At 46.3% G+C, this 23,083-nt stretch overlaps 1 protein-coding gene across 1 annotated transcript; it reads left to right on the plus strand.

Annotated features, from left to right (window-relative positions):
- Positions 1 to 5,618: 5,618 nt before the first annotated feature.
- LOC126412883 (uncharacterized) lies at positions 5,619 to 23,083 on the plus strand. The gene is made up of 4 exons (XM_050082774.1): positions 5,619 to 5,757; positions 7,467 to 7,616; positions 16,546 to 16,700; positions 22,832 to 23,083. The coding sequence occupies exons 2-4, from the start codon at positions 7,469 to 7,471 to the stop codon at positions 22,964 to 22,966; spliced, it is 438 nt and encodes a 145-aa protein (XP_049938731.1). The 5' UTR covers positions 5,619 to 5,757; positions 7,467 to 7,468; the 3' UTR covers positions 22,967 to 23,083.

Raw genomic sequence — 23,083 nt, forward strand, 5'->3', positions numbered from 1 at the left:
GCTGCGTGCATGGTTGGCCAATCTCTGTGTTTTGAAGAGCGCGCGCGCGTGCGCACGAAGGCGGCCTGCGGTGTTGCAGCGGGCCGCGCACGGGGAGTTGCGGCCAATAATGCATTTCTCGGCCGCGCGTAATGGAGCACGCCACTGCTCTGTGCGATTTATTAGTGGTGGGTACCACTATTACAGTAATAAATAATCTTCATCGGAACTGGAGCAGTTATCAAAGAGAAATGTTTTCAGTTTAGTTTCAAATTTTACTTCGCTGTGAGTCAGGCATTTTATATCAGTGGGTACGTGATCAAATGTTCAAATGGCTCTGAGCACTATGGGGCGTAACTGCTGAGGTCATCAGTCACCTAGAACTTAGAACTACTTAAACCTAACTAGCCTAGGGACATCACACACATCCATGCCCGAAGCAGGATTCGAACCTGCGACCGTAGTGGCCGCGCGGTTCCAGGCTGTAACGCTTAGAAACGCTCGGCCAGTCCGGCCGGCGGTACGTGATCAAAACTTACGTTGCAGCATCGTGAACGCCTGTTTCTTCTACAGACAACCATAATGTGGCGTAATGAATGTCATTTTTTTTTCTTCTGGTATTGTCATTATATACGTAACTGTTCCTATTGAAGTGCTGTGGATTATTTACAACAAACTTCATGACGGAATATCTATAACGTGAAACAGATAGATTCCTAGTGACACGCCGAGCACAAGGCAGGCACGACGAAAAGAGTGTTCACATACATTTTCAGTCAAAGCCTTCTTCAGAAAGGAAGCACAGCACACATACACATTCATATAATCATCCACACGAAACTCACGCACACATGACGGCTGTCTCTGGCTGTTCTAGCCAGAACCGTTTTAAAGGGATTGGAAATGTGAACAATGAATGATAATTATCGGCGAGAGGAATTTAGGCATCAGATGCTGCCGCAGCCATCAGCGCAGCTACGTAGCCGTTGTGTTGTGCAGGTACGAGACCATTGATACAGTGTGGCTCGGATGTCTGAGCGTTTGCGATTTGGAAGTCACCGACCGCTGTGGCCGAGGGGTTCTAGGCGCTTCAGTCCGGAACCGCGCTGCTGCTACGGTCGCAGGTTCGAATCCTGCCTCGGACATGGATGTGTGTGATGTCCTTAGGTTAGTTAGGTTTAAGTAGTTCTAAGTCTAGGGGACTGATGACCTCAGATGTTAAAGTCCCATAGTGCTTACAGCCAATTTGGAAGGCAATGAAAAACACAGGAAAGAAGAGAAAGAACGGACGCTGAGTAAAGTAAGTAAATCTAAAGTCAAATGACGGACATAAAACCACTACAATAAAAGTAAACAGTGCAGCAATAATTGATGTATATGAAAGAAAATATTGTTTGAATTGCTCCACTTATGAATAAAATGTGATTCCCTTAAACCTTAGAGTATGATAAGATCGATTAGTACACCCGTAAACAATGCAAGCCGGCCGCGGTGGTCTCGCGGTTCTAGGCGCGCAGTCCGGAACCGTGCGACTGCTACGGTCGCAGGTTCGAATCCTGCCTCGGGCATGGATGTGTGTGGTGTCCTTAGGTTAGTTAGGTTTAAGTAGTTCTAAGTTCTAGGGGACTGATGACCACAGCTGTTAAGTCCCATAGTGCTCAGAGCCATTTTTTAAACAATGCAAGCTCGCATTTTTGATGAAACAACTACGTCTCCACACAATCAAACTACCCAACACGGTCGAAACTGGACACGGGCACATCAGAGTGTTGTCTCAGGGAAATGACACAGCGGTGAACTGTGAGGGTATGAATGCTGTGATCCTAATGTTTTGGGCCAGTTAAGATGGCGTATATGAGCTTCAAGTTTGTGACACAATGACCCTCTCTTCTTTTTTTACCTCCGTGGGCATTACAGACTTACGCTGTATGTTGTTTTGAAGTCAGAGTGAGCATTAGTAGACTACTGTTTACTATTGTTTCTCGCTCATTACTTCTACATGCTTTCGTAATCCATTTAACTCCACTTTTACTGTATTTGTATCAACAGCATACTAAAATCGAGCTACGAAACCAATGTTTGTTTTTAGATTGGATTAGATTAGGTTTACCTTCATTCCAATTGATCCATAGTGAGGAGGTCCTCCAGGACGTAGAACATGTTAGAAAAACAATACGTGACAAATATTTACAACTAAAACAAATAAGCTAATGTACCGTTCCACAAGTCCCAAGTGGAATGATCGTAATTTTTTAATGAACACTATATGAAAGAGTCATTTTACAAATCCTAATGCACTGAGAAGTTATATTAGTTGGTTTTGCTGAGAAATTCATCAATGGTGTAGAAGGAGTTGGCCACCGACAAATCCTTTAGGCTTCTCTTAAACTGAATTTCATTTGTTGTTAAGCTTTTTATGACTGCTGGCAAGTTATTGAAAATGAGTGTTCCTGAATAATGCACACCTTTTTGTACAAGACTAAGTGACTTTAAATCCTTGTGAAGATTATTCTTATTTCTAGTACTGATTTCATAAATTGAGCTGTTGGTTTGAAAAAGTGATATGTTTTTAATGACAAATTTCGTTAAAGAATAAAGATATTGGGAAGCAGTGGTTAGTACCCCTAGTTCCCTAAACAGGCTTCTGCAGGATGTTCTTGAGTTCACACCACATATAACTCTTACTGCACGTTTTTGTGCCCGGAAAACTGCTTACTGGCATCGGTACTGCTTCTTGTTCGTCACATTTTCAGCTTTCAAATCATATGCACTCTCCTTTTAGTGTCCACGTTTGCAAAAAAAACTTACCTACATGTCCTTTGCTAGCCCATAAATGTGTTCAATGAGGAAAGGGGTAAGGTACGCTATCTTATCTTGTGCAATATCAACAAAGTGAATGATTACTGAAATGTCAAAGAAACAGAACTATATAGAAGTATACCTCCATGCAGAATACAGTTCTTGTTTTATTGGATTGTCAGTGCATTAATCTAACTGTACGCTAATTTGTCAAAAACTGACATTTTGAGCCCGTGGCTGTGTACAAAATATAGGTTGACTCTTACATAGAACATTGCAGCAACCAGCCACTTTGTCCAATGCTATTTATTTAAACAGCTTCGTTACCGGTTTCCAACCGCCAGGTTCATCTTCAGACGGCTAGTTCACGTTTTATAATAGATTTCGCCTTTTGCTTCCCCTACTGAAGAAATTTCCTTGGGGTGGTGGAGCCCTACAACCAAAAACAGCTGTGAGACAATGTCGTTTTAACTGTAATTGTGCATCACAACGATCTTAAGTGATGTGAACCAATTATTAAAGGAAAGATATTTAGGTTACTTACGATGAAGAATCCACGCCATTATGTTCAAGGGTAGACTCCTTATGATCTCACGGCAGCGAAAACTTTACAATAGACTTTCCTGTAGGTATATGTATGCACAAAATGTAAAGCAGCACTCACACACTAAGACGTTTCATCACATGGAGGTATGTACACAAAGATGACGATATTACAACCATAACAATGTCAAAGACTTCCACTCTCAGAGATATATCTATATGTACATGTACGTGACAGTAGAAATCTACAAACTGCTAATACTACATTACTTCCTATTTACATTGCAAGAGAACTGATTAGAATTAAGATAAACAAATAAAGCAGTCAGTTTCACCCTGGGACCTTGGTGTGGGCGAAAGGAACTGGCCGGCAACCAGCCTGGATTTCGGGAACAATAGTCCAGCCCCGGGGCCGGAAGGTCTTCAGTGTGCAACTTTTGGACCAGGAGGTTCTGCAACATGCCAATCAAATCTGTTCCCGACTACTTCCCTAACAGTATTTTCCGTCCGTCTCTCCGCACCACCATTACGTCACCTAGTTCCCATCCCACCCAGTCAGAGCAACACCAGTCTTACACATGTCTATTGCCCACAGCTGGGTGACCAACAACACACCCCAAGAGGAGTGACTTACACCAGATGTCGCCTAGCTCCAGAAGCTGCCCTTCCTGGACGGTCACCAATCACGAGTAATTCCGGATGAAGACGAAGACATGCCAATGTCTATCTTCAGGAGTTCTAGGAATCGGGGTGATGCAAAACTTTTTTTGATGTGTGTATGTTAGTCTTAAAAGATTTATAATTTTTAGTATTTTAAACAGTTGTTGCGCGCAAGCGACAGAAATAATGAACAAGAAGCAATCGCAAACAGTAGTCCGCTAATGTTTTGGGCCACCTAAAATGGCGGCAGACCCCGGCCACTCTAGCTTCAAAACGACGTACAGCCTAGGTCTGTAATGCCAGCTCCCTTCTTTTTTTACGTCCGTGGTTATCCGTCTTCGTATCGTAAATCAATGACGTCTTCCAGGACGTCATGGGTCAAAGTGGATTGGTGGAATCGGATATTGCTCATGACTATCTCCGAATTCCCATGAATTTATAATTTTACAGCACAAGGTTAAAAATATCAGTACCTGCAAAATCAGAGTGTGTCAGTGTTTTTATATTCGCAATCCTTCTTACTATATGCGGCAACTCAAGATTCACCTTCACTTTTCAATGTAGTTTGTGTTCCCTGATTAACTATAGATTCTAATGTAATTTCTCACTCTGTGTTGGCGTAGCGGACATGAAACATAACTAGACGACAGCACTTAACATCCAGATAAATGAGTAGCAGCCAGGCAGCTATATCGTCACACGTGGCATGCCATTCATCACATAGCATGACTTGAGCATCATCCATAACGAAGAAATCGATTATCTTGCCAAAGAAGCCACAAACCCTGGAACTTTCATCGACCCAAACTTTCGCCCTCTGAACTCTACCATCTGGCCACATAGAATGCCTTTCGACAATGCCAAGAGGACTGGAACGTATCTCAACTGTTCAGGGGAAGATATTACGCCTATGTTCAGCCTTTTATCCCACGCAGTCCTTGGTCTCGCGAAGTTCGCATACCCAGATGGCTAATGTCTACTGTCTGCCGTATGAGATTCAACATCGGGAGGTTTCCAATGCACCTCTATCGCATTAGTATCAGTCCAAAACCGCTCTATGGCTGTAATAACACTACAGCCAGTGACATAAATCACATAATCTTTGCATGTGCGAAATAGGAAGGCACAGACAATCCTTTTTTACAACAATTACGTCGTCTTAAAGTAGAGTTTCCTACGAGTGCCCCCATTCTTTCTTTGATTAATGCTACATGTGTCAAAGAGCTTTTCAAATTTTTACGAGCTGTCAAGATATCTTTGTAAATAATAACTGAGCACCGGAGAATGTGTTAGCTGTTACGTTAATAAGTATTTTACGTGGATAGTTATTTTAATTTAAGCTTTGGACATTGTATTTCTGGTGCTTCTATTTTTTCAATTTATTTATTAACTTGTACTGTTAATTTTTAGTGTTGTTATATTTGCATCACCGTTATGTCATCAATTATGTGTTGTACTGCATGTCTCTTATTTAACGTTGGCCGATAGCTGCCGGTGGCCAAATAAATAAATAAATCACATTGCATGGGATTTCGATTTCCGACCAATCAGCGATCGATGGATCGATCGTTGCAGTCTGCGACTGCTGACAAACGTGCGATCTGTGGAGAGATCGCGTGATCTGGCAACGGATTGTTGCTATGCACCGCGCCTATGCGGCAGCCCTAAAGCGTTCCAAGAAGGTTCGATACGACAGCTGGGGTGTGGTTTCCAGGACGACAGTTTCAACACGTTCGCCATCAGCTGCCGAGATCTCTCGCCGCTAACCATTCTGCAGTAAGTACATTCTTTTCTGTAATCTTTGACACCCTTGGTGAAATGGTGCCGTCATCTATCACCATACAAAATAATATGTGCGATTATGTAAGTGTTCTCTGCCTTCCAAAGAATAAATCTAAATTTTAAAAGTTTCCTTCTAACAGCGGTTGTAAATTTTGTTGTGACATTTATTATGCGATAGTTTACAATCGGTACCACAGTGCCGTATCCATCTTAGTTCAAAAGAAACTGTGACACTATTACAGCCGTATGGGATCCGTTGAAAGAAAATTTTGAGAATAATTTCGTTGCAAACTCACAATATACTCAAAAAGTATTTCCGTCTTTTGTGCATTCCAGTACTGTTATTATTGTGGTCTTCTGTCCGAAGACTGATTTGATGCAGTTCTCCACGCAGCTCTATCCACGTCTATTCATCTCCGAATAACTACTACAAACTATGCACACGAAAGAATTTATAAAGTTAGTGGGTTTTGCCTTTCGAAGAATGTTACCTTCTATTGAAGATTTGGGTACAATCTCGATTTACGATTAGTTCATTTGCTCTATAAATAGTGTAGTTATCCGCTTTTCATTTTTTACTGCTCGTGGAGCCGTCTACTGATGTTCTTCAGTCTTGTCGTTTCCAGTTAGGCTGCTCAAGCGAAGTGTAAACCTGGCGTGAGGGAACACAAACAGTTAGTTATTCGTGTATTCAGAGTAACTGAAGCCACAGCACTTACGTGTAACCATGTACAGCCCGTGAAATTCTGCCCGATGAAAGGATACAAGAGAACAAAATGACAAAACCACGCTTGGCACGCTATTCCTTCAGTAGATCCGAAATACACCATTACCCTTCGTCAGTGTAATAATGCCACACTGATCCTGTGGCCGTGGAAGAGATTTCTTATTGCGAATAATTCATTCTGCATCTTGTAGTGAATGGTTGTTATGCTAACATATCTTATTCTACTTTTCCTGTAATAATTATTGGGCTAGGTAAGCAATAGCCGTACACCTGATTAAGAAATTCGAGTACGTTTTCATATGACGTTTTTAACTGATAGCATGATAATAGAATTATTATTTTAACATCTGTTTATAACACATATGTTTTGGGTCTTTCCATCTTGAAGTGTTTATTCGTGGTATATTCGAAAATTAAGGAACGTTTACTGTCATTTAAATACTGCCAATTCGGAAAGAAGTTACACGAATTCAGTGTGATCTATTGATTGATTACAAAGCCAAAGAAATCATTGTTTTGTAGTTGTTCGATTGTAGGTGAAATCTAACGTCAGTGGATTCCAAAATCGTTGATCTCGCCAGCTGCGAGGTGCCTGCCGTTAACTCTATTTTTGTATGCAACAGGATTTCAAGTTAATCAGGAGTTGAAACATCCTGGCAGATTAAAACTGTGTGCCTGACCGAGACTCGAACTCCGGACCTTTGCCTTTCGCGGGCAAGTGCTCTACCATCTGAGCTACCGAAGCACGACTCACGCCCGGTCCTCACAGCTTTACTTCTGCCAGTATCTCGTCTCCTACCTTCCAAACTTTACAGAAGCTCTCCTGCGAACCTTGCAGAACTAGCACTCCTGAAAGAAAGGATACTGCACACTCCGCTGCAGAGTGAACATCTCATTCTGGAAACATCCCCCAGGCTGTGGCTAAGCCATGTCTCCACAGTATCACGCTGTGAGCACCCCGTCTGGCTTGTTGCAGAGATGTCAGAGCCGGAGGACAAGTGGGTACCGAAGCACCGTACTAGCAGCCGCCCGTGGTTGCTGGGACCACCCGGCGTGACGCCAGAGAAGCACTCCTGCCTACACGACGACTATCCTCCGCCCGTGACGATGCGGCCGAGCGTCAAAGGTACACCAAAATAGTATATCTTTCATGTGCTGTTCTCTCTCTCTGAGACAGAACGTACAGAGAAAGCACTTTTATTGAAGTTAGCATAGTATACAAGTGAAACAAATGCAATAGCGGTTATACCAGACTGGGTCAAAGATAATCACGAAGTTACTAATAGTAGTTCTCGTTACAATCAATCTTTGAATGTTCGATGTTCGATGTTCCAAGTGCTCTGGGTACTGCATGTGATATTGCTCCCTCTGAGGATCCCCTCACTGGCACTCATCTCGAGCTTGCCATGCCTCTCTCTTCCTCCTTCACTACACTCTTTAATGTGAATGTCTTCTCTTTCCTACCGAGCGGGGTGGCGCAGTGGTTAGACACTGGACTCGCATTCGGGAGGACGACGGTTCAATCCCGCGTCCGGCCATCCTGATTTAGGTTTTCCGTGATTTCCCTAAATCGCTCCAGGCAAATGCCGGGATGGTTCCTCTGAAAGGGCACGGCCGACTTCCTTCCCCATCCTTCCCTAATCCGATGAGACCGATGACCACGCTGTCTGGTCTCCTTCCCCAAAACCAACCAATCTTCTCTTTCCTGATCGAGGATCTCTCTTTCACGGAGGAAGACGGCATCAGTGCCTCAGTCGACAAACATGGCCGCCTTACGATCCGAGTATGCCTGGTCGGGCGCGACCCCAGTCAATCCCTGTCTCTCGCGATGGCTGCCCACTCTGCTCTCTGGTGTGGCTTCAAGACCATGTCGTTTCGGACCTATACAGCTCTGTGCCTTTCCTCCCCCCCCTTCCCCCGTTGCAGCCTGCAGCGCAGAGGAGAGGAGGGGGGAAGAGGGAGGAAACAAAGAAGCTGGAGTGTGACAAGTTTGCCCGACCAGCCTGGAAGGGGATGCGGTTGGACTGTTTCTCACAGTGAGAAAAGGCACAGAGCTATGTACATCCATAGTCGAAGCCACGCCAGAGAACACAGTGGGCAGCTTGTGCAAGAGATAGGGATCAACTGGGGTCATGCATGACCAAGCATTCTCAGATGGAAAGGCAGCCATGTTTGTTGATCGAGGCACTGATGCTGTCTTCCTCCATGAAGGAGAGATCCTTGACCAGGAAAGAGGAGACATTGACATTATAGAGTGCAGCGCAGGAGGACATGGCAAGCTCAAGATGAGTGCCAGCGAGGGCAGTGTCAGAGCGAGCAATATCACTTGCAGTTACCCAGAGCACTTGTAACAACTTGGATAACACTGGGGAAGTCAGTCAGTGGGGGGTCCCTGGAGAGGGAAGAGAAAACTCAGCAGCTGGAGGAGTATCTGATGTACCTGTGGGAGGGAGATCATCATCAAGCGTCCAAGCTGCCTCGAATCTGTTGATGGAGGCAGTTTGTGGCTTACCATGTAAGAGGATATCAAAGATGTGGGTGGAGTGATGGAGCACTTTGTGGGGGCCAGAATAAGGCTGTTGGAGAATAGCCCACACACTGTCATCATGGAGCATTTCATAGTCACAGTGCTGTAAGTTCTTCTGAGTATAGATACATGGGGCAGTGTAGGCGCACAGGGCTGGAGTGTGGATATGAGAAACGTGAGTGCACAGACATGCCCGATCAAAGTTGAGAGCTCGGAAGGGAGACAAGGCTTGGAGTATTCAACAAATTCAGCAGACAAGATCAGAGGTTCACCATAAAGTATGTCAGCTAGTGAAGCCTGCAAGTCCTCCTTGAATGCTGTGTGAATTCTGAACAGAACACAGGGGATGTCCTCTGACATGGAAGTAGACTTACACATTAGCGCTGTTTTAAGGGCACAGTGCCAGCTTTCACCCAGTCCATTAATTTGGGGATGGTAAGCAGTTGTGCAAAATTTATTGGCACTGCACAAGTTGTGCGTGCAGTGTGCTGAAAAGGACAGTTTCGAACTATCGCCTCTAATCAGTAGTAATGTAAGACGGGCAACCAAAGCAAGCAATCCAAGAGCTGATAAATGCACAGGCAACAGTGTTGGCAGTAATGTCTGGGATAGGCACAGCCTTGACCCACATCCTGATGTGGTCAATGATAGACAGTATCTGTATGCGACCAACTCAGAGGAAGAGGACCGATGAAGTCGAGATGAGCATGTCGACACTATGCTTTGAGGATGTCAATTGACCCAGCAATTGACCCAGTGGAGGTTTGGTATCGCATCTATCTTTGCTATGTCCAAATGAATTGTTCAGCAAAATGGTGAATAGTGGCCCTAATGCCCAGATGAGTGAGATTGTGAATCGCTGAGAAGGCTTTGTGGTGCAGGAGGCAGGAGGCTGGAACAAGGGCGTGGAGGGTACCTGTAAGGGTTTCACATACCACAGGGAGTGAAGAGCCATGGAGGCGATGTGACACAATAGTTAGTGTTGTAGCATCGTTTTGTCGTCAATGGCAGATACACTATGTGATCAAAAGTATCCAGACACCCCCAAAACATACGTTTTTCATATCTGATGGCACGTCAGTGGAGTACTGCAAATAAGGTCTGTGTAACGAAAACGTCAGGGCTGCAAGTCGCTAACAGCATTACAGATGGATCTGTGAGTGGTTTGTGATCTGTTTAGTTAGTTACAGGATGGTCTTCTATGTTGTCACGAAAGTTGTGGACTGCCTCATACATCGCAAACGGTTCCCTATCAAAGTTGACCACTTACATTGTGAGGTGAAGACTTTGTTGGAGAAGAAACGAAGGTGCTGCATCGAGTCATATATGTGCTGTTGAAGAATGGTGGCAATTGATGATCTGCACACATTACTAGTGATAGAAATGCAAGCATCAGTGATGGGGTGAGCAAGCATGACAGTGATGTCCAAATCGGTTTTAAGAAAGCTTGAAGGCACGCCGCAAATCGTCAGATCATAGCACTTTTTGAAATTCTACAGCTTGTAGCAGCATTTAAATAAGCCGAAAGGCATGCCAATGGCTGTATTAGGTCACTGTGCATAGACATTTTGTGAAAAGTTTCACGACAGTCGATAATTCTGAAAATCTATGCACCGTGCTGTTGCGGCACAAGATCCTGGATGTGTGGTATAGGATAATTGTCAAGGATCGACCGAGAATTGAGTTTGTGATAGTCTCCACAGAAGCAGAAAGTACTGTCTTTGTTAGGTACAAGTTATATAGAGGACGACCAGCTACTGTCCAAACGGCGCACAATTCCAGAATCTAAGAAGTGCTGGATAGCAGCTTTAGTGTGGCAGAGTTTGGTGGTATTGAGGTGGCGACCCTTACACCAGACAAGGAGGCCCTTAGTAGTAACTAGCCATCAGTAATAGCGCCTATAACTGAGGGGGGCAGACGTGTAACAACACTGGACAGTGGAGAGCTGGAGCAATGAAACACTGAGAGTTTGATTGTCACGGTCCTGCAGAGCTTGCAGTGAAGGTGAAGGGGGAGACAGGTTACGAACAGGAGAAGCATCAGTGACATCATGTGACCACAATGCGGAGAGGTCAGTAACCGTGTGAAGAGCATGCACCAGGTTGGCTGTCACATTGGCGATTATGTGAAGCAGTTTGTTGTGGTCAGAGTGAAAGCCGACGATCTTGCGACATTGAGCCATAAGCTGGGCCAGCGAGTGGACAAGATGATCTGTCAAATGTGAGCACTCACAGGTAGTGCGGATAAGAATGTCATACTGAGCAGGAAATGAGGAGGGTGAGGGGACGAAGGAACTGGTAATGACTGAGCACAATGCACGGTGAGGCAGTACGGCTGTCTGAAGGTCCAGTGAGAGGCCTAAATGTTTGAGAAAATAAATCCCAAGGATGGGGTTGTCGACGTCAGCAACCTTTATGGTCAAAGGGAAGAGTAGGTTCAGTGCATGCTGGAGATGAATGTCAGCCATGCTGTGGACAGGTATGTAGGAATTATTGGCTGCACTAAATGATGTTTCCAAACGTTACTAAACGGTACTACAAATAGGACATTCTAGCAGAAGTCAATGAAAATTTCGATGGCCACCATTAAATGCGAGAGTGCGAAAAACAGATGGGAATAAAAGTAACGTAGAACACGAGCAATATGCTTACAGTGCGTTTAAACTGAGCGGTTCACACACGGATGCACAAGTAGTAAAAAATAGATATGGGTCCACAGAACCCCATGTAGTGAATACAGCTTATGTTTCATAAGAAACATAAAAAATATGGAATCATTTACCCCACCCATTATTACAGATAAGAGCAAACATTAAGCAGAACACCAAAAAACATATTTACATTGCAGTACACACAAAAAATCGAAATCACATAATAACAACTATATGTTAGAAACTGGTTCAAATGGCTCTAAGCACTATGGGACTTAACATCTGAGGTCATCAGTCCCCTAGATTTAGAACTACTTAAACCTAACTAACCTAAGGACTTCACACATATACATGCCCAAGGCAGAATTCGAACCCGCGACCGTAGCAGCAGCGCGGTTCCGGACTGAAGCGCCTAGAACCGCTTGGCCACAGCGGCCGGCGTAGAAACTGGAATACTGGGTTTTACAAATAAATATACTTTACCATCAGACTACCAGACCCTACCATAAAGAATAAATGAAAAATATTATCGTCTGACATTCGTATTTCACAAAGCAAGAATACAGATTATCGTGCCATGTTTTCTCGAATTCGAATGGCTCTCTCGTGCGAGATGCCGTTCCATGTGAATCATGCAGCTGATGAGGTTCTTGGCTGCTATGAGATGTTGGTGTCCTGTACCTACTGCTGCAGAGCGTTTTTCTTTTCAAAATGCTACACATACGTATATTACAGACTGCTACTCTCGTACAATTAAATTCGTTTTGACACCTTTTTTTGCGTTGTTTTTGAGAGTTACAATTCACCTTGTCACTTTGTATAAATGTGTTTAGGTGTCAATTGCTGATAGTACATCCAATTGCTGGTAGTACATACATAAATTGGCGTGTTTTGGCGTGTTTGTAGCCCATCTTCGTTCTCTTTCCCTTCCTAGGCGACACCTATCGCTGGTAGACCCCCACCCCAACCACAATCATATACACCTCCTGTTCTCCTGCCCCCACCATTACCTCCTGGAGTGCCTCCACCAGGCTTTCCCCATCTGCTCCCCTTCCATCTCCTTCCCTCCCCTTAATTCCCACCTGTATAATACCCCTGCTCCTGCTCCTCCCCCTGCTCCCATTCATTCTCCTGCCCCCACTCCCTCCGCTACTGCCCATCGGATGACTTTCCTACACTCCCCACTCACTTGCTATGACCGCCCCTGTTTCTGCTCAGCCTGATGTATCTCTAACAACTCCGGCCCTACCTTCCTTATGCATATGTTCACAGTGTCTGCCTGCTCCATAGATGACCTCCTCACTCAGGGAGCCCTGATTCTCAACTGTCGCCACCCCATTCCCCCCCCCCCCCCCATTCCCGTCATCAATCCTACCACTGCCAATACTGTCTCCTCTACAATGACCACCTCATTCAAAACTGCCCCCACTGTAAGCCCTCCCACAGTGTGCTAGCCTCTCCTCTCCTCCTTCCTGCAACACCTGCAACGAACCCCACCCCACCTATTCCTCCAAAAGCAAGGCCAAACCCCTCCCACCATCCCCAAGGTAAATGGTCCCGTTCATCCCATCGAACAGCCCATTCAGCCCAACAATTTCCTTCACCCACTACAGCTGAAGACTTCATCTGTTTCATGACTATCGTCTTCCAGAATGTCCATCCCTTCCAACGCCCCCACACCCTCCAGCAGATCTCCCTTGCGGCACACTTCATCTTCCTTTTGAATACCTACACCTCATACTCCCACAACCAGGCCCGCTTCACCTTCACCTGCCTAGACACCCTTGCTTGAGCCTCTCTCCTCCTCCCTCCATTCCCTTCCCCCTCCTTCCCCTGACATGCTATCAGTATCGTCTTCTGTACTTAAACATTCACTCTCTCCCTGCCAATAAATACCTCTCCGTGCACACCCTGTCGCAGCACTAGGTCTACTTCTTCTTTCTTAACGAAACCTTCCCCCAACCTCACCATGTTGTCTGCACCTCTCCCTACCTTCTTCACTGCACTGACAATCCCTCTCCTATAGCACAAGATGGGGTCACTACTGGCCATCTCAAGCATACCCCTGTCCTGCCACAACCCCTGCTCAATTATCCAACCAAACACCTCATCCACAGCATCTTCTTTCCCTGCCTCACTGTCACCTATGCCAATACCTATGTCTGTCCTGGAGTTCCTCTCCCCTACGAATTCATCTCTCATGTTGATCACACTTTCTCCACCTTTGTGATTGCCACACATCTGTGACCCTGCCACCCTTTGACGGTGCCATCAGTTCCTCGCTACTTTCCATGGTGACCTTCTTTCCCTCATACAGCACACCTGTCCTGAAAGTAACTCGACCCCAGATGGCATCCTCACTTTCCCCAACTTCCTTGGTCATATCTCCGTGGACGTCCTTGATCCGATTGGTAGCGACTACCTCCCAGTCCTTCTCACCATCTCCTCAGCCCATCGCCCACATCCTGCCCCACGCCCTGCTGCCCCTCCAAAGAATGTCCATGACTACTGCTGAGCCAACTGGGATTCCAACCGGGAATCCATTACCTGACAGGTCGAAAGCCACCCACTTACCTTTCACCTTCCGCTGACATCACCCATGCCTCATCCTTCCTCCAGAAGACCATCACTGACGCTGTGGAGGCCCACATTCCTGCCAAACATATCCATCCTCACCACCCTATTCTTCTTCCACACTCCATCCTTCTTCTCCACAAATCCCACAGGCTCTACCTTGTCATTAGTTACGTGATCTACTCATCTAATCTTCAGAATTCCTCTGTAGCACCACACTTCGAAAGCTCACCAAATCAAAAAACCAAACATTTGTGTAACGACAGAATCGTCTATTACTCATGGGGGTTTTTCCACACTGTTGCTGGGCAACGTCAGCAGATGATGGAATGTCCCATCACTTGGATGCAAGCTTGAATACGCCATGGCATATCATCGATGAAGCCAGCCCTGGTCCAAGTTATCCCATTCTTCAGTAGCCACTCTGCTTAAATCACACAGAGTTCTTGGTCGTTGTCGACGTCCTAAAACTGCTCGTTTCAAGCGGTCCCACGCATGTTGAACTGAATTCATGTCCAGAGAACGGGCTGGCCACTCCATTCTGGTGATCCTAGTGCGCTAAAGGAACATATTCTCGAGGACAACAAGATGAGCACGCGAGTTATCATCCATTAAGATGGAATTGTCACGAAAATGTTGATGCAGTCCCACCGTCGGCTGCATAATGTCATCTCTGTTCTGTAGAGCGGTGAGCTTCCCCTCAGCAGCGGTGGGAGGTCTATGTTGGCCACATGCAATGCCAGCCCAGAACATCATTCCACCATCACCACCACCACCACCACCTTGTAGCACAAGGGGAGCACACTGCTGGAATATTCGAATTACTAGGTTATCTCCAAGCACATTATTTGCAATTATGAAGGTACAAACAGACCAAGTTTCTTCTGTAGACAAGACCCGGTGCGAATCCTGTGGAATCCATTCTGCATGACTGCAAGAGTTCTTGTCCATCTGTAACGCAATCAATGGCATTGTGGCTCTCGACAGGGTCGTCGGGAATCGTGATTCGTATCATGAAGTCGTCCCCTAATAGTTATGGATGCGATACGTGACATCCAGGAACCTCTTCGAATGCCAAATTCCATTGTGAAGCTGTCAGCCCACGATTTCTTTGGCTCAATAGTCGTAGATATCACTCATCCTATACACCTATCGAACGTGGACGGCCTGTGTGTTATAAGACCTCAACAGAACCTGTCAATTGTAACTGATTCTATGTCCGCACCATATCACTTTGACTCCAGTGCACACATCGAGCAACTTCCCTGGTTGACAAGACTTCTGCATATAACGTAATGATGTGGGCCCGATAACTGGCCGCTATTGTCGTTGGTGATATGATGGTCGTTCACTGCATTATTTCATAAACGTCTCTACTGGTGCTTTACTTTCAAACGAAATGCCGCAGTCCATCAAATGTGGCTTTCTGCTCGAAGCGATCTTGGTGACTCTGTGTGTTTTACAAATAACATCAAGGGTGATCTTCCGATCGGTACAGGAACAGTCACAACAGCAACACACCGGCAAGATACATCGGGGTGAGGCAACACTTTTTTTATGTATGTATAATATGTCTCATTCCACATCTCTGAAGGTTCTCCATCATTATCGCCTTGACGGTGATGGACGTTCACTCTACTGTTCCATAGAAGTCTCCAATGCGTCTCCACTGGTGCTTTATGTTCGACTAAAATGCTGCAGTCCATTCGAGTGCGGCTTTCTACCCATAGGAATTGCTCATGGTAAATGTGTCAAGGGTGGTTCTCCGATCGGAGAGGAACAGTCACAACAGCAACACACCTGAACAACATATCGGGGTATGCAACATATTTTTTTTTCGTATTTGTATAACATGAATTATCCCTCACCCCTGAAGGTTCTCCGTCATTATTGCCTTGACTGTGATGGCTGTTCACACTACTGTTCCGCAGACATCTCGAAAGCATCTTTACTGGTGCTTTATTTTCATCTGAAATGCTGAAATTTATTTGAGTGCGGCATTCTACTCGTAGGAATCGCTCATGGTAACTGTGTGGATTTTTACAAACAACGTCAAGGATGATGTATGGATTGGTACAGGAACAGTCACAATAGCAACACACGTTCACGACATATCAGGATGATGCGATACTTTTATTTATGTGCGTATAACTCGATTCATCCCACATCCCTGAATGTTCTCCTTCATTATTGCTTTGACGGTACGTATGAGAGTGAATGTGTGGTTGGATGGATGGGCCCCTTAGACAGTCAGTTTGAAGCGCAGCCTTGAGACGCTAGAGCAGTATAATTTTTGGCTGGCAGGGCGACAGGCGCAGCTGCTGGAGGCGTTCCTGTGGCAGCAGGCGCTGGAGGAGGCAGCCGCCCGGATGACGCGGCCGCAGCCGGTGCAGGAATACTCCACCGAGTACCGGCGCCACTTCTACAAGGACGTGCCGCCGTCGCCGCTGCCGCGGGCGGTCTGTACAGCACAGCCTCCAACCTCTCCCTTCTTAACACCTCTTATATTTATTTCACGTTTGGGACTGGTTCAAACACATTCAGTACTGCCAACATTCACTATCTGATCAAAAATATCCAGACACCTATATGTACCGCAGAAGCGACCACAAGATGTAACGAGAGCCAGAACAGCCATTACAAAACGAGGCGGAGAGTCTGCGTTGTCAGAAGAGAACCAGCAACACCAAAATGGCTCGGTCAACAGAGCTGTGACTTCGAACGTGTTCGTCACCTGAGTAACAATTGAGGACGTTTCAGCCCTCCTACAGCTGCCCAAGTCGACTGTTGATGACGTGATTGTGAAGTGGAAACGGAGGGAACAACTACAGCTAATACGCAGTGTGTATCAAAAAGTATCATCCATTTTAAAAAATCATAACTACTATTGCACGCGAACAACTTACTGTTGGAAAGAGCAAACTCTTGAGATTCACATAGTTCCCGCAAGGCAGCAGCAGTGTGCGCCCACTTCAGTTCCAGTAAAAATGGTGTCAGCACAACAGAAGGCGTTTTGTGTTCTACGTTTTGCGCAGTGCGGGTCAGTTATAACTGTTCAGCGTGACTTCCGTTACCATGTATGGTGTGGATCCTACGATAACACATAGCATTAAAAGATGGCATGAACAATTCCGAGAAGCAGGTTGTTTACGTAAAGACAAATTGCCGGTCCGACCCCCAGTGTCTGACACAGACGTCGAACGCATCCGCCATAGTTTCACAAGGAGTCTGCAGAAATCCGTTCGCCGTGCAGCTCGACAGCTCAACATTCCCCCGATGTCCGTCTGGCGTGTGTTGCGGACGCAGGATGACAGTTTTCTTCCATGCTTAGTGTTCAGTGACGAGGCAACATTCCACTTAAATGGAAAGGTGAACCGTCAAATGTGATAATATGGGGTACGGAACAATCACATGATATGCCCGAGAACTTTTTTTCCCGCAGTTGGAGACTGATTGGAACGACTTCATTTACCAACAGAATGGGGCATCGCCACTCTGGCATCTGGAAGTGCGGGAAATTTTAAATCAAAGGATTACTGAACGATGGATTGGTGCCACTGGACCAAATGATTCAGCCTTACATTACCGGCCTCCTAGGTCACCGGGCCTGACTGTTATAATTTCTTGTGGGGGTTTATAAAAGACTGTTTATATGCCTCCGTTACCAACAACAATGAATGAACTGAAACATCGCATTAACAACAGCTGTGGAAGCTGTAACTCAAGACGTGCTTGCTGCAGTGTAGGAAAAATTTGAATACCGCATTGACATATGCCGTGCATGTAAAGGGAGACATATTGAACACCTATGAAAAGTTATAAAAAAAAGTTTTGAGTTTCCCGTTCATCAGAAAACAGAATTCCCTGTATATGTTTATTAGTTTCAGAAATATAATGGCTCTGAGCACTATGGGACTGAACATCTAAGGTAACCAGTCCCCTAGAACATAGAACTACTTAAACCTAACTAACCTAAGGACATCACACACATCCATGCCCGAGGCAGGGTTCGAACCTGCGACCGAGCGGTCGCGCGGTTCCAGACTGTAGCGCCTATAACCGCTCGGCCAGCCCGGCCGGCTCAGAAATATAGACGTGCCTAATCGGATGATTCTTTTTGATACACCCTGTATATGTAGTAACTGTTCTTTAGAACATATCTGAAAGAACAGACACCATTTTGATCCAGCACCATCTACGAATTAAGGCGCAAAGAAATTACAGACATTGGCTGCATATGGGCGTTAATTTAAATCAATGCAGCAAGTTGAAAATTTGTGCCGGATCAGGATTCGAACCCAGGTCTCCTGCTTACTAGCAGATGTGCTAATCACTGCACCATCCGGACACAGCAGTCATCGTAACTGCACGGACTACCCTAGCACACTTCCTGTCGAACCCAAATTCTCAATTTATCCACACACTACTAATGGTACGCCCCTTGCCCGTTATCGTCATTACTCGCGGCATTTCGTCGATTCCCAAAACAGTTCGATCCCGGTGTGCATCTGCACTGAAGAGAGTCCATGCAGTTGTGATAGCCACTGTGCCCAGATGGCGCAGTGGACAGCGCTTCTGCTAGTAAGCAGGAGACCTGAGTTCGAATTCGAGTTCAGCATAAATTTTCAACTTTCTCCATTGGTTTAAATCAATGCCCACTCGCGACCAATGTCTGTAATTCCTTTATGCCTTAACCGCAGCCAAATTGAAACCAGGCAGACCTCATGTACTGATGGACAAGGACCGCCGAGCATTGGCGGTGGTGGTTGTAAAAAATAGCACGAAATAAGCAGAAGTAATCACTTGTGAGTTTTTAAGTGCATCCGCAGTCCAACTAGAGCAATAACTCGTAGTAGCACCTATGTAGGGTGTGTGTGTGTGTGTGTGTGTGTGTGTGTGTGTGTGTGTGTGTGGTGATGCCATAGTTGACGGGGAACCAGTGGAAACGCTGTGGACAATTTATCAATATTATTTTATTGTATCTTCAATTCTACATAAGGCAGGCCCGCCTCTCCTCGTGAGCTCTGGACGGTTCAGCTCGCGTCGGCTGCTAGGACGGACTCCGTCCCGGCGGCGAAGGCAAGGTCTGTTGCGCCTGCTGCACTTCATGGAGGATTGGCACGCCAGGCGGGGGCGCACCTGCTCTTCGTTCCGCGGTGCGGAGGCGGCTATGCAAGGGTCTCGCTCCTCGCCCCTCGGACAGGCAGCGAACGGCGGCTGGCGTGGTGACGCCGAGTCCCGCCCCAGGCCGAAGGACCCATAGGCGGCCGAGTAGCCTGGTCTCGAACCGAAGGCTGCTGCTGGCGCTGCCCAGTCGTCTTGCTGTCCGGAGGTGCTCAGGCGTCGTGGTGCGGCTGTTCAGCAATGACGAAATTCCCGACCCTAAAGATGTCCTGACACCAAATTCACCCTCACTTATATTCCGTTACTGTCCACTTGTTTCTCTAAAACCTGGTGTCTAGTCACGTCGCCCATAACAGAGAGACTCTCTCGAGTGTGGTGGCAACGACCCGCTTGCTACAGCGTTCATTGCTGCGCGCGACAGTTTGCCGCTGCACTCAGCTATCCTAGTTTCGCAACTCATCTGTGCATCTGTCATTGTGAATTTAGACAGAGCATGGCTGACGGCCAGTGCTGTTATCGCAATACTCCGTGGCGGCCTCCTTGCTACTTTCACTCACTTACACTAAAGATGTACTACTTTTGCCCGAAATACTGGGTAGTACTACTACCCTCCCCCCCCCCCCCCCCCCCCCACTGTCTGAAAAAAAGCTGCACAAATATTCAGTCAGAGTTTAATAAAAGTTCAAAGTGGTGCAAAGACTGGTAATTTGTTTCAGATGTCAATAAATGTAAAAATTTTGCAGTTCAGGAACCCAAACCAGTGAGTCACAGCTAGAACAGGTTCTCTGAATTTTCTCAATAGTGTTCCTCCAGCGATTCCCATTCGATCCCGAACCGTCTCCGTAATACTGTACTTGTGTGCTGTTCGAACTTGCCTGAGCCTGCCTCTGAACTGCTTCGATTTCTTCCTTCAGTCCCACCTGGTCCGGATCCCAAACACTGGAGCGGTACTGAAGAATGAGTCGCACTAATGTCCTATATGTGGTCTCCTTCCTCTTCGGCCACTTTCCTAAAATTCTACCAATAAACTGAAGTCTACCATTCACCTTCCCTACTAAAGTCCTTAACGTGCTTGTTCCGTTTCATATCGCTTTGCAACATTACACCCAGATATTTAATCAACGTAACTGTGTAAAGGGCACACTATTAATGCTGTATTGGAACATTGCCGGTTTTTGCACTTACTGGTAACACCAAGTTTCGTCACCCGCAATGATCTTTCCCAAAAAGGAACAGTTCGCGTTCCGAATTTCAGAAAGATCGCGGCAGACGATCACGCATCCTTTTTTTTCCTTTTTTTCTTTCTTTTGTTCGGAAGTCAAGGTATGCAGGACAAACTTCGAAACATTATGGAGAATGTCTTGCTTGAACAGTTGGTTTAGAGATGTTGCTACATAGCGATTTGTGACGCAACAACGTTGACACACTACATTCGCACGTCCACTACTTAAAAAAGTCTGCTCACAACCAACTGGCCGCATGCACATTTATCGTTCACAGTTGTTAGTTCAGGATACCACCGTAGCTACTGTGCTGATACTGCGTATACGCCAGGAACAGGATCAGTCTCGGGACTTTTTGGACGAACGATGTATATTACAACGCCCTCTGCATCGCGCCCGTAGCGGTCGGGAGGGCAAGTTGTAATTACAGCACGCACAGATGCGTTTAAGCAATCATCCCTCCCGCTTTCCATACGTGAATGAAACAGGAAAAAGCCGTAACGACTGGTAAATTGGTAGTACCCTCTGCCATGCGCTTCGCAGTGGTTTGCAGACTGTAGATGTAGACGTAAATGATGTTCTTTGGCAGCTGTCTAGCAGTGTAGAAAGTAGTATTTGTCCACAACATGAAGACCCTTCTCGCGGTGTCTGTAAGGAACGACACAGACGTGCAATGCCCTTGCATCACATTGAGGTGACAGAAGTCATGGGGTAGCGCGATGCACATGTACACATGGCGGTACTGTCGCATACTTAGTGAAAACGCGGAATGGTAGTGGAGGCTAGACGCTTGGAACATTTCATGTCGGAATCGTCGAGGAATTCAATATTCCGAGATCCGCAGTGTCAAGTGTGCTGAGCAAATCAAATTTCAGCCAGTGTCGTCTCTCACGTCGGACAACGCAGTGGGCTTCACTTAACGACAGAGAGTAGCGGCGTTTGCGTAGAGTTGTCAGTGCTAACAGACAAGCAACACTACGTGGAATAACCGGAGAAATCAATGTGGGACGTACGACGAACGTATCCGTTACGACAGTTCGGCGAAATTTGCCGTTAAAGGGTTATATCAGCGGACTACCGACACGAATGCCTTTGCTATCAGCACGACATCGCCTGCAGCATCTCTGTTCGGTTATGACCATATCGATTGGACCCTAGACGACTGGAAAACCGTGCCCTGGTCAGACGAGTCCCGATTTCAGTTGGTAGGAACTGATGGTAGGGTTCGAGTTTGACGCAAACCCCACAAAACTATGGACCCAAGTTGTCAACAATGCAATGTGCAAGCTGGTGGTGGCTCCACAATGGTGTGGGCTGTGTTTACATGGAATGGACTGGGTCCTGTGATCAACTGAACCGATCATTGACTGGAAATGATTACGTTCGGATACTTGGACCAATCAAGGACTTCAATTTTTATTTATCGCAGTGCGCCATTTCACCGGTCCACAAATGTTTGCGATTGGTTTGAAGAATATTCCGGACAGTTCGAGCAAATAATTTGGCCACCCAGATTGCCCGACATCAATCCCATCCAACATTTATGGAACGTAATCGAGAGGTCAGTTTGTGCACAAGGTCCCGCACTGGCAACACTTGCGCAGTTATGCACGGCCATAGAGGCAGCATGGCTCAGTATTTCTGCAGAGGACATCCCACGACTTGTTGAGTCCATGCCACAACGAGCTACTGCACTACGCCGGGCAAAAGCAGGATACTGGGAGGTATCCCATAACTTTCGTCACCTCAGTGTATGACTGTTGCGAGGATGCGAGCGCTTTGTCCTCCAAATGCGAAAATATTTTGTTGACGCCCACCTACATAGAGAGAAATGATCGGTGTAATAAAGTAAGAGGAACCAGAGCTCGCACGAAAAAATTTAAGTGTTCGTTTTTCCCGCGCCCTGTTCGAGATGGAACGGTAGAGAAATAGTTTGAAGGTGTTTCGACGAACCCTCTGCCAGAATTGTGAATTGCAGAATAGTCACGTAGATGTAGTTGTAGCACAGACTCATTCCCGCAATACTTGCACCATTGCCCGTGTTTTGTGAGCATACGAAGCGGACATGTGGCGGAAATATGGGTAACTCTCGGAGAAAAATGGATATCTTCTAACTAGTGGCGATTTTCTCCGCTACTGGCAGCTCTAGGGAAAAGGGTCTTCCTATCGTGGACAGGTGGTAGTGCTTTGCTGCTGTGCCGCAGGCGCTACACGTGTTGTGGTTGTTTTGGTTGTTGTTGCAGCAGCTGGACCTGCACCCGCTGTACTGGGACGCGGCGCTCAGCTACTGGCGAGACGAGACTGGCCGTCGCGCCTTCCGCCGCTGCTCAGAGTTCTCCAAGCCGCTCGGCGAGGAGATGGACCGCCCTATGCGCTAGCCGGGCACCGCCTCCTCACCAGACACTGCCCTCACCACAAATTAACCGAGAGCCCAGCTTCCTGCCTGGCGACAGTCTCTCCCACGGCACGCTTGTACGCACGCTCACGCAAACTAT

The sequence above is a fragment of the Schistocerca serialis genome, chromosome 7 (assembly GCF_023864345.2).
Source record: "Schistocerca serialis cubense isolate TAMUIC-IGC-003099 chromosome 7, iqSchSeri2.2, whole genome shotgun sequence".
Taxonomy (NCBI): domain Eukaryota; kingdom Metazoa; phylum Arthropoda; class Insecta; order Orthoptera; family Acrididae; genus Schistocerca; species Schistocerca serialis.

What these genes read in the sequence shown, in the direction of transcription:
- LOC126412883 (XM_050082774.1), top strand. Translation starts at nt 7,469, where the DNA reads ATGTCAGAGCCGGAGGACAAGTGGGTACCGAAGCACCGTACTAGCAGC. An exon ending in GATGCGGCCGAGCGTCAAAG is followed by an intron (nt 7,617 to 16,545) that starts GTACACCAAAAT and finishes TTTGGCTGGCAG; the next exon opens with GGCGACAGGCGCAGCTGCTG. An exon ending in CGTCGCCGCTGCCGCGGGCG is followed by an intron (nt 16,701 to 22,831) that starts GTCTGTACAGCA and finishes TTGTTGTTGCAG; the next exon opens with CAGCTGGACCTGCACCCGCT.